This window comes from Labeo rohita, chromosome 3 (genome assembly GCF_022985175.1).
Source record: "Labeo rohita strain BAU-BD-2019 chromosome 3, IGBB_LRoh.1.0, whole genome shotgun sequence".
NCBI lineage: Eukaryota > Metazoa > Chordata > Actinopteri > Cypriniformes > Cyprinidae > Labeo > Labeo rohita.
Window position 1 is genome coordinate 6,072,066 of NC_066871.1, and position 16,193 is coordinate 6,088,258.

Genomic DNA, 16,193 nt, shown 5'->3' on the forward strand with positions numbered 1-16,193 from the left:
GTCAGTACGTCTTAAGAGAAGAAAATGGCTATATAGTCTTCTTCTGTGTATACAGAAACACTAGTTGCTTTATTTTGTTGTGTATGAGATTTATTTGACAGCAGTGTGCACCTTTACGCTTTTAGTAGCACATTTTATAGCACATTTTTTTCTCCACTGTGAATCTACAAACATTTTGCTTGTAAATCTTGTCAGTGCTGTTTACATATCAAGCTTAAGTGAGTTTACAACTTGCCTGGAGTGATGATCGGAGCTGTGGTGCGCAGCCGCAGGAGAGGCGCATGGAGTCAGTCAGTGTCAGGGTGTTGTGAGGGGTCACAGCTGATCACTCTGCATGTTCTTACACACTCAACTCTTGTGTTATGCATCCTTTTAAGCAAAAAGAGCCAGGGGAAATACTTTCGCGCGGTGTTTCCCTGTCGGGTAATCGTGTCTCGTCCACGGGTGGCGGATATTCGTGGTGTTTGGTGTTTTAGAGTGAACAGTGAGGATTACCGGAGCGCTCCAGAGATCAGCGGTGTGTTTGAATTTCTTGTCCGGGATGGCCTCATCGCGCCAGGACTACATTGCACCATGGTGGACCTACTGGCTGCACAATTTCCCTCATCTTAATTTTAATTTCCAGACGGTTGATAACACTTTTAAACCGGAGGACGCCAGCTATCAGCAGGTGAGAGTTGTTTGGATTTATTTGGAGTTTATGGAGCGGAGATTTAAGGGAAACCTAAAAGTAAATATTATCATTTTTCACGAAAGCTGCTGGGTAAACAACAACTGACACAAATGTATAGATTAGTTAACTATATAATGACGGCAGGTTTTAACTAAGTTTGAGCCGTGTTCTCAGGACAAGAGTATTTAAAGTATTCGCTTTTTAATAAAGGAAAGAATGAGACATTCTTTCAATAAAAGTAGTAAAGTGTTATAAAGTAACACTATAAAGTAACACTTTACTACAAAGTGGGATTATTTTTAAGTCAGTTTCTATATAGACACAAATTTTCCCACAGAGAGGGAATAAAAACATGTTGGCTTGACATGTCATTATACTACATGGGGCAAGTTGTCACAGTGTAACATGCCATTGAACAGCCTAAGACTTTTCAGTATGAAGTAAACAATTATAAGTAATTCATTAGTCTACCCAATATAAATAAATACAATTAATGAAATAACGTATAGCGATATTAAACCATTGTTTTAGCCAACAAAAATTAAAAATTAATAAATTGCATAAATGTCACCATGAAGTAAACCATTATGAGTTAAGCAATTCATTAGACTGCAAATAAATAAAAAATAAATACAATTTATAAAACCATTAAGAGTTACATGAGTTTCATTACACTGCAATAATAATAATAAAATAAAATAAAATAAAATAGATTAAATCATATAATGTACCAAAGTATCAAAGCCTTGTTTTGGCCATAAAATATTATAATTAACTAATTGCATATATTTATAACATTTATAGGATTTCCATCCTGATATGAATGAAACACACCTAAACATAGCATAACTTTAAGTGAATTTGCATTATTTTTTATAGTTGATTCTTGTCTGTATGCCAGTGTGTAAAACAAATTTACTAGTTTTGATGCTTTTTAAATAACTTTTAATTAATTTCTGTTTCATCGGTTGTTTTTTTTCAGTTTTAATAATTGATTGTTAAACTTATTTAATACCATATTATAGGCTACATTTTAAATAAACTCCAAAATACACATTGTACAGTAGATGGCTTTTTACAAGTAGACTAATCTTATCAAATCAGTGAACAGCTGGTTTTTACTATGTGCAACATTTTCCACATGCATTGTTTTTCTTCTTCTGGTCAAGAAGTGTTCAAAAGCATTTTTAAGACATGTGCCTATACAAAAACACTAGCCCCGGCCTCCCCTGCGCATAAGCAGCTGTAGCAGTGGCCTGTTCTGATAGGTGTAGTAGTAGAGCATGCAGAACGAAGTAAGTGTGAAATGTAGTTTTGTAATGGATCACAGGTTTCTTTCGACTTGGCAGCTATGTAGAACTCAAACAGGAGCTGACTTCTGTGATTTGTACTCTATATACATACTCTTTTGGTTCCAATAATTCAAATGTGTTACCTTTAAGACAAGAATTCCACACTCTAATTATAAAACATATGGGACTTTGATCTAAAAATGTGTGATAAATGTCTGTCACTGAACTCTATAAATGTGCAGTATCTGTGTCTGGTGGCGTGTCAGATCTCCATTAAAGAGACTCTGCTTCAACACTGTTATTTGTACCTTAGCTCACGATACTGTCTCCAGAGGAACATTTTCCTCATTGATTCAGTCGATATTTCTGCTGGGGGTTTTATCAAAAAGGATATTACATGCCTTGTTCAAGGTCACATTTCTCTTGGTTACTTGAAGAAATCAATGGAGCGGCAACGCAAGTTTATTTCATCTCTCATTCTAAAATAAACTGCTTGTTAAATCTTTCTCTCGGTGAAATTCCCTCGCTAGCGCTCCGATTGATTTGAAATCAATCGCAGAAATTGTTCTTCTGAACATATTTCCAATACCATCTTAGTGGTTTGTGATATCAAGAGATGTGTTAACATCGCACAGAGTTGAAATTCACATCACATGAAAATGGCCGTGTGCAAATACGGCTTTAGTTTTGAGGCATATTTTAACGTTTCCAAAATCAGTGATGCATTCTCACAATTATTTAGGTTTCTTTGGAGCCCTGGAGTGTTCTTTTAAATACGTACCATTAGAAGTACCAAAATGATACATAAATTTAGTAGTTTTGTTAGTACTAGTATCATAGTTTTCTTTAAAATACCTATTTGAATATAGTAATCAGATGCCATCGCTATACCATACTATCACAGTACTCTTTTGTAAGCTAGTATATGTATATGAAATATGTATTTCCTTCTTGCCCTTTTGAGTAGGCCTGCATCTCTCCTCTGCATGTTTTCTTTAGCATTGGCAGGAAGTTTGCTTTAATGTAGTTAAACTTCCTGTGTTAACAATGCATGGGACAAATATAGAGATCAAACCTTTTTGTTTATTGGTCAAGAATGTCATGCAGTGTTTATTTTACAATTATATTCTGGTAGGTGCAGAGTCAATAGCAGTAGTGATGTGCAACAATTAACTACATCCAAAATAAAAGTTTGTGTTTACATAATATGTAATGTCTAATGTATATTATATATGATATATTGATATATTTATATGTTGATATATTGATATAATTGATATTATATATAAATATATTTAATATATAAACATAATATATTTTTCTTAAATATATCCATGAATGTGTGTGTATTTCTGTATAATAAATATGCATAGTACACACACATATTATGCAAACAAAAACTTTTATTTTGGATATGATTAATCCTCGCACAAAGTTTGTTAGTAGTTTGTTAGTTTTTGTGGACTGTTGCATTACTAAGTTATTCTGTATATATTACTGAAGACATAATGGAGGTCTCGGTTATGCAGTTTAAGAATCAACTTTATGTCAGATGTTTCTACTTAGATTTTGTAGAAAAAATAAAATCTAGGCATAAAAGTACAGAGAAGTAGAACCAGTGTGAATAGTGTAGCTCTGAATATTTAGTTTTAGAAAATATGATGAGAAATATTTAATATTTTGCTGAGATGTAGTATAGATACCCTGGTAAAATGTTACTCCTGTAAAAGGATAAAAAAAAAGTGCTGTGTTTAATGTTTACTTAAGGAAATTTTTTAAAAAATCACTTGGTTGTTGTTTTTTAAATCTACTTGAGTATTAAAAGTAAAAACTACTGATCAATAAACCATGTTTATTAATGTAGCAATTCTATATACTTCATCCAATAAGGAAGATTTGTGGTGAAGACAATGATGTATGTATTGATCTGTAAATAAACTCATACAATTTGCTTTGTATATAGCATTTTATAGCACTTTTATTTTATTATCAAAGCAAACTGCATTAAGCATTAACTTCAGTATACTACAATATTAATTTAAGTTACTGGTCAGTAACAAGTGAAATCAAACAAGTGAACGCATTATTTAAAAATTAAGAAGAACAAAATGTGTGGTGACAAATAACAACACACAGTATAAAAAGTTTTCAAGAGGAAGGCTATGCAGACATACTAGCTTTAAATCATGTAAAACTGTTACAACTGCGGGGAACATGCATGGGCTTTAATTTTTAACATTATTTATAATATTTATCTAAAGTAGCCTGTCCTAATTCTGCACTTTGGTTTTAATAAATCTTCAAGTTCTTCTGGTTTGAGCATTAAAAAATAATTACACGCCACCCTTTAGTGATTTTAGTAATTTTGCTCTGAACTTCCCACGAGCATGCTGTGATTATTTATTGTGAAATTTTTGCAGTCTGGCGTAACCACTATTTTGGCCCATGACTTTAAATTTTCAAAGCGTGAAGAGGTATTTGCATTAAAATGAGCAGTAGACTTTTTCGGTGTTTTTTCAACCTAATATCTAATATGTTGTATATTTACATCTAATATCCGGCTGTCCTTCTGTTAGCCCCGGATCACAAGACTCCAGAGCTGTTGTGCTTTACTTTCATCACATGATGTTCAACTCTAAGACCGAACGATTTTGTTTAGCCTCAGTCCATGGGGGTTACCATGGCGATGCGCATGGGGGCCCAAGCTCGCCCTCATAACAACCATCATGAGATTTGTCCACCCACAGCCACCACACAAACATCAAGATACATCATCTCTGAGAGATGTGGACACCTCGGTTTTTAGTTTTCTACATACACACATAATGTCTTTCCTCATAGGTAACATCACAAATAATGTACAGATAGGGATGTAACAATATCAAATTCTCACGATACGATAATATCACAATATGAAGTCCACAATATATCTTACAATATTTAAAAAAAAAAAAAAAAACATGAAGAATTAGAAAAAAAATTTAAAGTTAAATTATTCTATCTAAGGCACTTAGAGGGTTCAAAGAGCTCCAACTCATGTTCTTAATTAAGAAAACTTACGTCAGAAAAAGGTCAGTGAATTTACTTGTTCCTGAACTTTAAAGGGCACTCAGACCTCTTTTTATTTGTGATACACTGTCTCAGTCTAATTTACATTCACACTGGTGTTTTAGGAAGCCAAACAAGTTAGAATATAATAATAATAACAGCAACAACAATGGCAGTAATAGCCATATATTGTAAAACAATTGCACTGCAAAATAAATGAAATTGTTCTATAGGTATATTATTTTTGCTTTACACTACAGCAGGGAAACTACAGTACTTCTTACCTAACTTTTTACACTTGAAAGAGATATATTGGATTTGGACTGCAGTAACGTTACCCATTTAAACCGCTAGCTGTCAGCAATTCATACTGCACTTTTAAGCTTTTGTTTTGACGGAAATGGCAGGAGAGCTTATATTTTAAAGGAAAACCCCAGCTTCAGTGGAAACCCATCTCACTACAAATCTAGTGAAATGCTGTAATCATCTGCCATGAAAATAAAGTATAACTGGTGGCCGTTGCATTCCCAAACGCACGCTAAACAGCACATGCAATAAACGGGTTCACTGCATTCATTCGCTGTGAACGGAGACGTTCTGAGACGTACTGGATCACAAGCTAAACGCCTGAGCAAAGTGCAGCTTTGCTTTGAAACGCACCGAAAACAGACTTGATGAAGGGTTAGTTCGTTTGACAGATTTTAAAGACCTTTTCTGTTAGAATAAGAAGTTTATATACATTTTAAAAACTACACTTTTTGCCCGGAAGATCGTTTCATATCGTCATGTGGCCACGATAATATCGAGATAATTTTGCTATCCAGGGCTCTATGCTTACTTTCTTTTTAGGAGCATTTGGGCTCCTAACTTAAAAATTTAGGAGCACTGTCAAAGTTTTTGGAGCACCTTCTAATCAAAAATCAAAAAAATCTGATTAAAAAATGATCCTTCCCATTACGAGGTGATGTTTGACTCCTTAAAGTGATTTACTGGGGAATTTTGTTTTAACCTTTGTAATGGCATTTTTCTAACTTTATTAGTATGTAATCTTATGCAAAATTAAAAAAAAAAAAAAGTTTTATAAGCTTTTTAAAATTTCTAATTAAAACAACGGAATAAGAACAAGTCAAATATGAATGTTACCAATCAAATGAAATTAGTATTAACAAAATTAATTTGTACTACAGAGGTGGTGAAGAACTCAAAAGTGGCTTTTAGGTGTATTTTTATGTTTAATGAGGCTCAGAGGTGGCATGAGTGCATTTAAATTCATAAATTCATGTTGCGATTAATATTTTAAATATAACATTTTGAATATAGAAATATTAAATGATTTAAATAACTGAAAAGATACTTAAAAAATGAAACTAAAACTGCCAGTAGGTGGCGGCAAGTCACTGATTGAATTACTGAATCATTCATTCATTTGATTTGTTTAAATGGCAGATTCTTTCAGGAACAAATCAAGTGACTGTATTCGTAAATGGGGAAACTGAATCGACTCACTAGATTCGCTTAAAAAATGCACATTCATTCATAAACAATGTGTTTAAATGGTGATGTGCAGCGACTCAGTTGTGACTTGTTTCAAACTATTTTTGACAACGAAATAGAGCAAAATCAGGAAATTGTGTTATAATCAGACAACGTAAGTCATTTAACATTAACTTCTTGTTTATTTAACTATTGTATTAACTTAATATCTCATTTACAAACTCTTTTAAAAATCATTAAAAGCTGTCACTCATCTTAGTTCATCACAATCTTAAAAAGTTCCATTATAATCAACAAAGCTCTCTACACTGCACAATGAATCTCATATTAACACTCTCTTTCTTATTTACACTTATTTATGAAAAGATTCGTGAGATCTGTCTGTGATACATTACTCAACATTACAAAAACACTTTTGGCAATGGGTTGCGACGAACTCATTTAATTCAAGATATGTTCTCTGAAACTATTTTTTTTAAATTAAGTGTATTTTGTTTGTGATCTTGTGGAGAGAAAGAAAAAATAGGCTGACTGAGAAAATGTAACTTTTTCTTGAATTGCAACACTGTCGATAGATGAATCAGTCTACTTCCTGTTTGATTTGACCATCTGCCCCATGTTTGTCTGACTCTGCTTGGCAGTCTCTGATCTTCCTGGCCTGTGTGTCTGCGGTTGGTCTGGGCTTGAGTCTCCTGGTGCTTTCCGCATATCTGACCTGCCTGTGCTGCTGTCGTAGGGAAGAGGATGAGGAAGTCAAAAGACCCGACACCTGCTGTGTCACATGGGCTGCTGTTATCACCGGTCTGGTCATATGGTGAGTACATTTGCTTTGTTTTGCACCCACCAGGACACATAGTGACTGATTTTAATTATCCACCGTATTCTTCGATGTGAAAGTAAGCCTATGGCCGAGACCTCCGGTTCATTATCCGCTATAGGGAAATAACGAGAAGAATAACAACGTGCAGTAAATAACAAAACTGTTTGCACTACAAACCAGTGTTGTCCTAATTAAGAGAATACATTAAAATAATATGGGAAGATACATTAGTTTACAATATCAAGCAGCAAAACAAGCTGTTTCGTACAGCTAATAATAGCTGAACGCAGATGTGACCGGAAGCTAAAAAAGGAAGATGACTCATTCAAGACGTGTAGCAAAGTAGCAAAAGTTAAGAGAGCATTTAGAGTTAAAATGAAATTTTCTTTAACCTGTGACATTTCATTTAGGATGTCAGCTGCATTTTGCCAGGAATAATGGTGCGTTTGGATTGGATTTGTTATGCGATGGGTTCATGGGTGAGTTGTGAGCCGTGGAAGAGATATTTTTAGTATTTAAGCCAGATACGCCATGACCTCGCACAAGGTTCCTTGATCTCCCAAACGGCGGAGCAAATCAGAACGCCAACCGCTGCTTTCGGCTCTGATAGGGAGGAAATAAGAAGGAAACTCAATTCTAATTTTGTGAAAATTAATCCTCCTTCACCTCTGCTCTCTACGAGCCGGATATGTTGCGTAAATTTATTCCCAGCTAACCAGCAGACACCTGTCACAGGATTCGTTATGTCCAGTGAATGAGGATCTCTTACGCACACAGTCTGTTGGTGGATCTGTTAGGCAGGAGAATAAGTGTAAGCGTGTGTGTGTGAACAGTATCATTACTGTAGGTGTCATGACCTGAAGCTCAGTTCATACCCTCAGGAGAACCTCTAAATTAATTTTATACCCCCAGAACATTAAAAGTTAGCACACTGCTAACACTGTTTGCTTTTCATTATGTCAACAAAAGAGAACAAATGTTTTCGCTAATGTAATAAATTAAATTGGCAGAGGGTTCAGCTAAAACTTGTGACAGTCATGAAAGTTTGAGGCCTGATTGAGTTAACATTCCAGATCTAGTCACAGGGCTAGTTGTCATGCTAAGTGCTGCTGCGTGATGCTGCTCAAATCCTGCTTCTGCCTTAACTTGTGTGTGTGCATCCTACTCCTTTGTAAGCAATTGACTCTTTTAAAGACTGTTAAACCATAAACTATGGTTAAACTATGGTTAGTGTAGCCGTGGTTAATTTGTGATTACCATAGTAACCATGGTTTTTGGGTTTTATTTGTAGTAAAACCATGGTTAATTTTTGTAAGAGGTCACTAGATTTCTGCTAAATGTTAAAAGAGCTTAAGAAAGACCTATTTTCTTTCTTTTCTGTTGACTTATAGCCATAGCATATATATTTATAGACCCTGCTTTAGAGGTTCACAGTTTAAGTTTACAATTGTAACATACAAAGGCGCTGGCATGTTTTAAGATCAATCAGTTTACATTTTAGTCTAGGGACTAGGCTTAAGCCTGGTCTGTGAAACCAGGGGACAATGTCATAACATTTTGATCTAAACTTATATCTGCTTAATATCAATGAGAAATAAATTGCTTGCAGGAATCCTAAAGAAAACAAAGCAATTCTAAAACAATAAAATAAATACTTGTATGGACTATTGAATATTCTTAGAACCTTTTTGTTCTGAGAATTTCACAAGTTTTGGATTTCACAAGATTTCAGTTTGTATGTTCCGCGTGGAATCGGCAACTGCACAAAATGCCCCACCATGAGAGATAGCAGCGAAAGCGAGAAAAAGCGAGAGAAGGCTACCACACCGGGTTGTGACTAGAAAAGATACAGCTCCGACCAGAAACTAACAATGAAATTAATTGTTCTACCTATTGGCTTGTGTTTTTTTTAACGTCTACACCTACCCCAACGCTAAACTTAGCCCTTACTATAATACAAAAACAGTTTTATTGTTGTACAGTGCGACAGAAATAACATTAGATTGATGTGCGCATGCCCAGTAGCTAGAGCTGTATTCCTTCTAGCTTTAACCACCACAACGTCCGCCGCGAAGACCCTTTCACACTGGACGTGGCAAGCAGCGGAACCACCGTGTGGCCACCACCCCTCCGCACAGCACCCCGTGGCCTGTGCAGCCGAGGCAGGGTCCCGGGGCGGACGTTACCACAAAAGCCGACATGATGGCATGCTTCAACTTTGTACATCAAGGCGGGAGCAGGAACTATTCTTTCATCCTCCATTACTAGCAGCGAACTATATTAACGATAACATTAGCGGCGTGCCTTTATGCTAATATTTCCTGTCACTGTTTAAGTTTAGAGATAAGAAGACTGCCATCTAGCAGTCGGGATATAAACTCGAAACTAAGCATCTGCCATGAATCTTGTATCAGCTAAAAAATGGTTTAAAGTCAGTTAAAGTTGGTCTTTTGCTGTAGTGTCAGTAGGAAATATCAGATTACATTTCCAAACATTCATTTTGCCATTAATTGTAATAATCCAGTGAGATTTTTGTTTGCACAAGGAGTCTGACAGCAGCGAGTGCTCTGCACAGAGATCTGATCTCATCATCATCCAGTCTGTCTGGAATGACATGAAGAAACAGAACAAACTCAGACAGACTAAATCCAGAAGAACTGTGACAAAGTCTCCAGGATGCTTCAAGAAACCTACCTGCAAAGCTGCAGCACTGTTAAAAGTTGTAGGCACTTGTGTAAAAATGCTGTAAAATGAGGATGCTGTCATAAATAGATTTTCTTTATCAATTACCTTCTATTAACTAAATGAAATCAACATTTGGTGCGACCATTCTTTGCGTTTACAGCAGCTTTTGTCCTAGGTGCACTTGTGCAAAATTTTTCAGGTAGCTTTGCAGGTAGGTTTCTTGAAGCATCTTGGAGACGTTGCCACAGTTCTTCTGGATTTACTCTGTTTCAGTTTGTTCTGTGTCTTCATGTCATTCCAGGAAGACTGGATGATGATGAGATTAGATCAGTGTGGAGCACTGGCTGTTGTCAGACTCCTTGTGCAAACAAAAATCTCACTAGATTATATTTCTTACTGACACACTACAGCAACTTACTTTAAACCATTTTTTAGCTGGTGAAAATACTAGTGGCCTAAAACTTTTGCACAGTACTGTATATTGATAGATATAGATATAGATATAGATATATAGATACATAGATATGTTTGACCCCTAATTCAGTATTCTTCTTCTTATGGAATATAAATAGAGTCTGAATAAGAGTTTAGTAATGGAATCAATTTGCAGGCTCGGTTTTCTCATTTCCTCCACTTGCTATATGACATCACTTTCTTCTGCCTACAGTTTCCTTTCTTTTGCTGGTAAACATCACTGATGCTTGGGTTATTTCTTTAGTTAACATATGATATCATCATCATCTTTTACACCTGACACCAAACTTGGAACTGTATAACCACATGTGCATAAAGGAATATTTGAAATCATTATTTCATTGTTAGTCCTTATTTCTTCACCCTCATTTTAAGACAGTTGTTTTAAAAATGAAAACTCTACCATAGGAAAAAAAACATTACAACCCCCCATACCTTATATTTAAATTCAGCTGCAAAGTATTTGCTTCTGATCTACATTTATTATTGTCTTTACTTCAGAAAGTCTTCTCCAGTCAAAATGCTGAAGACATCTCATCAAAAAAGAAAAAATGTATTAGACCTATAGGTCTACAGCATGAAACCATATGTAAACCTATAATATTTTACCTAGATCAATTAAACATATATAAACATAAGTTTATATTGCCAAATTCAGCCATTATAACTCGTAATTTCGAATGTATTTCTTGCAATTCTAATTTTTCTTCACAGAATTGTGAAGTTTAAAATCTGAATTGTGAGATATAAGCGGGAAATATTTTTTTTTTTTTACTTTTTATTTCCGTGGCTTTCGAAGACTGTTACTGCAGAACTGTAATTTTCTGTTACCAGGTTGGCCCCGCCCACAAAAAATGACATTGCTTTTTGCAAGCATCCAATGGTCTGTAGAGTTTACGTAAAAAACAATGGAAATGGAAAAAGGTGTGGACATGTAAATGCTCTTAAAAGTAAAAAAAAAAAAAAAAAAAAAAAAAAAAGAGAGAGAGCCCATGTGAATGGTGCCCATGTGACTTTATTCCAAATCTTCTGAAGTCTTTCCCTTCTCTTAAAGGAGAAGTCCACTTCCAGAACAACAATTTACAAATAATTTACTCACCCCCTTGTCATCCAAGACAAGGGGGTAAGTCCATTATATGTGAATCTTTGTTTTGAAAGTGGACTTCTCCTTTAAGCTTTGAAATTTAATTTGAATGCAGTTTCACACAGTGCACCACATTTGATGTCACTGATGCCAAAATTCAGTTGGTTCACTAAAAAAATCTAACATGAAATTGAGAGAAAGATAAACATAGCATATGAATAACCAGATATTTTGTTGTATGACTTCAGAAGGTGAATTGTTGGGGTGAGATATTCCTTAAAGAATAAATTACTGAAAAAATGCATGTAAGTTGACATGATATGGGTATATGCGAATTTACATTGATATATGAATGGGCCGATAAATGAATAACCTGAATTTGCGTCTGTTCTTTACAATAAAGTTCTTGTATTGCTTCAGAATGGGAATTTTTCATTGTTAGGTATTCCTTAAAAAATAAGTCATTAAAAAAAAGACCAGAAGTGATGCACTACAGCACATGCTCTAAAACAAAGGCACTTTTATAATGAGACCTTAACTCAATAATGTGTTTTTTCACCTCATTTATATTTTTGTCGGGTGGCTCGTGGTTCTTATTGGATTATCCCATCATCTCAAGTTGCTTTTTAATTTCATTATATTATTTTGTCCATTTCTAAACTAAAAAAAATTAAAAGACCAGAACAGTTTTCATCCAGTCACAATAGTTCACTTCCTTATTCAATCCTTGGCGTTGGTGTTTTCTACCTACATCTATGAATATTAGAAGCCAGTTCTCTCATTTAAAAAATAACATTAGCCTTTTTCACCTCGTTCTCCACGGTTTTCCAGTTTATCTCAATTTTTGCTAATCATAAATGAGTGTTCTTTACAGTTAGCTGTGCTCTGAGCTCTAATGACAGCGCTGACCCCATTAAAGCCCTGCAGAGATGGCTGACGGGTGAAGATTCAGCCGCGGTGGGTCATTTCAGCAGGAACTGATTATGTAATTCTTATCCAGCTTCAGAACGGCATCTGATGGTACAGCTTACAGAGATAGTGTGTCTGTCGTTTGCACATTTGAGCATATTAGGCATTTAAATAGCACTTTTATCCTGCATCACTCTGTCAGTGCTCAGTGGGAGCACATAAGTGTTTACTGAGGCATTGGATGAGTCCTCCAGCGGCTTAGAGAAGGATCACCAGTCTCTAGCAGTGATATCAATCCTCACTGTTATTTTTTTTCATCTGTGGAAGACAAATGGAGAAGATGTCAAAATAAATTATTTATATATATATATATATATATATATATGCAAATCTTTCCATGCAGTGACGGTTTGTAGTGACAATGTTGTTCAAATTTTACTGTAAATGACAGAAAATTGACTCACTCTCAGGCCATCCAAGATGTAGATGGGTTTGTTTCTTCATAGGAACAGATTTGGAGAAATTTAGCATTGCATCACTTGCTCACCAGTGGATCCTCTGCAGTGGATGGGTGCCATCAGAATGAATCCAAACAGCTGATAAAAACTTCGCAGTAATCCACATAGCTCCAGTCCATCAGTTAATGTCTTGAAGCAAAAAAACTTGTGTTTATAAGAAACAAATCCATTAAGGTGTTTAACTTCAAATGTGTTTTAAGCATTACTTTAAGTAAATAGCAAAAAAGGGAAACACAATTTCCTTACATAAAAAAGCATATAAGCATGCACATTTTAATCATTAATTTCAAGAATGTTGTTGAATATTTTTTCAAGATAAGTTTTATTTTCTTCAAATATTGTGAATTATTAATTTATGGAAGCCTGCCACTGAATTAAAAAAAATGTTATTGCTTATCTTACAATTCTGATATTTTACTCAGAATTCTGAGATATAAACTCGCAATTGCAAGTTATAAAGTCAGAAGTGAATTATATAAACTCACAATTGCAAGAAATAAAGTCAGGTTTTATCTCGCAATTCTTGCAAACTTTTTTTCTCAGAATTGTGAGATATAAACTCGCATTTGTATTAAAGTCAGAATTGCAAGATAACCCGTTTTTCGCATTTCTGACTTTTTCTCTCAGTCAGAGTCGAATTTTGAGGGCAAAAAAGACTGATATGTTCTCAGAATTGTGAGTTTATATCTCACAATTTTGACACAATAACTTGCAATTGCACGCCATTCTGAGAAAAAAAAAGTCACAATTGTGAGTTTATATCACGCAATTCTGACCTTATTTCTCGGAAATGCGACTTTCTTTTTATTCACAATTGCAAGTTTATATCATGCAATTCTGACTTCATTTCTCAGAATTGTGAGTTTATATCTCACAATTCTGACTTAATAACTCGCAGTTGCTCACAATTCGGAGAAAAAAATCCAGATTGCGAGATATAAACTCTTTAGATTTCTTTTAGATTTTACAGTTTTAACTTAATTTACATTTACATACTGTATTTTCATTAACTAATGTAATGTTAACCAACATATTGAAGTACTGAAATCTGTTTTGTACCTTTGTAATACACTGTCATTTGTCATTCACACAAACACTAAACACCATCATGGTAAAACACGTGAGCATTAAATAATGCAATAAACATTCATTTAACAACATTAGATGTAACAAATCTGATAAGAAAAAACAGTTATTTCAACAAAAAAACATCAAATTTGAAATGTAACGGGGAATTCTGGAAATGTCAATTTACGGTTATTCACTGTAAATTTTACATTCTTTTTCCACTTTGAAAAACAGTATACTACTGAAAAATGTAAAATTACGATAGTTTTTCACCATATATAGTAGGGGAATTTACCATTAACCATTTAACAGGATTTTACTGTAGCATTTTTACAGTCTTTTACCGTTAAATTCAGTCATTTTTTTACAGTGTGACTTTATATTTCACAATTGTGACTATAACTCGCAAATGCGAGTTTATATCTCACAATTCTGAGAAAAAAAGTCCAAACTGTGAGGTGCAAACTCGCAGTTGTGAGGAAAAAAAGTCAGAATTGTGAGATAAGTAACAATTATTTATTTATTTATTCATTCATTTATTTATTTTTTATTCAGTGGTGGAAACGGGCTTTCATATTAATTTAAAAACTTTAAAAGTGTTTTGAGGAGTTGCACCACATGACATTTTATACATTTTGACATTTTAAACTAAACATGCCTAGTCATAAATATTTTAAATTCTCTGATATTTTCATAGATTTGGTAGATTTTTATGATTCTCCCAAATTTTAATAAGCTGTCAAGCTGTTTTTTGCGTGCAGTCAAAACATAAGTCATTAGCATTTAAAATCTGGTAGCTACAGTAGCAAAAACAGTGTATTGTTAATGTAAAAAGGTATAAGAGTGTTTTATTTGCTAATGGCATCTACATTTGTGTACTGTATTGATTAATATGAACATGTTAAAAACACCACAGGCTGTGTTCATATGATCCACCCTGAAGGGGTCTTTAAGAACTATTGAAATCTTTGCACTTTTTCAAGTTTAATCATTCTGGGTTTAGAGATCTGGCTAATTTACTCATCTCACAGACACTGTGCCCAATCATTTCCTTCAAATTTACACCTTATTTGCTTTTGGTACTTTAATGAATGGAGAGGTACAGGTTGTAAGTGAGATGTAACCAGATGAGCGCTGATTGCTGGATGCAGAGGGCGAGAGCTGGGCTCGCACACTCGCCGGCTAATGGGAGCAGAAATGCTGCTGGCCTGAGGGAGTTCTAGTAATGATATAAGGAAAGAGGCTGGAATCCATCATGCTTAGGGGAAATCAGAGACAGGATTCTCACTCAGACCACCTGCCCCCGCTCCAACACTCACGCACACACACATCCTGTTGAGTTATTATAGCAGGACGATTTATGCCATCTGCTCACTCCCCACTGTTCTTCAGTAGGCTTCTTATATCTGCATTGAATGCATTTTAGACTGTTTTTGTCCAGAACTGTGATATCTGTCAACAAATAGCACAGTGGGTGTTCGTGTGGGTGTTTTTGGGTGAACAAAGTATATGTTGGTTAGAAGAGGGATGTCAAAGGCGAGTCCAGTCTGGTGTATGAGATCCCTAGTAAGGAATAAATATACTAAAATATATTTAAAATGCAGTTATTTCATATATACACGTGCACATATATACACTTAATAAAAATATCCTGCGTTTGAATTTTACTTTAAATATATTGCATTTAAAGACCGTTATTATTTAAAAGTCATACAACTCTCATCAGTTGTGAGATGAAAGCACACTTTAGATTAAATATTGAGGAATTGTGTACAAGTACTACTCCAAATAAAGTGTAATTGTAATTTTTATATCAGTAAGTCTCAAGCCAGTAAATATGTCTATACTATACTTCGAAATAAATGTATTTAAAATATATTACTTTTTTACTAGGCATGCTTTAAGGGGCAAAAAGTTAAATATGCTAAATATATTTATACCATTTACTGTATACAGGTGGGTATTATGTACTCATATGTTTTAAATGGAGCCGGACAGATAGATTCTTTAGTTTGTTGCATATTGTACTTTTTTTTTTTTTTTTTTTTTTTTTTTTTTTTTTTTTTTTTAAATGTGGTAGAGCCTTTATTTTAATTATACCACATTCAAATCCATGCATTTCAGCTGA

The 16,193-nt window shown here is 34.5% G+C and overlaps 1 protein-coding gene across 1 annotated transcript in view; it reads left to right on the forward strand.

The window, feature by feature from the left end:
* The first annotated feature begins 230 nt into the window (after window positions 1–230).
* The window catches only part of ttyh2l (tweety homolog 2, like), a 43,694-nt gene continuing 27,731 nt past the window's right edge, over window positions 231–16,193 (forward strand). Inside the window, exons 1-2 of the mRNA XM_051106497.1 lie at window positions 231–670; window positions 7,149–7,321. Coding sequence (XP_050962454.1) covers window positions 542–670; window positions 7,149–7,321 — 302 coding nt within the window. The 5' untranslated portion in view covers window positions 231–541. The remainder of the gene's footprint in view (window positions 671–7,148; window positions 7,322–16,193) is intronic.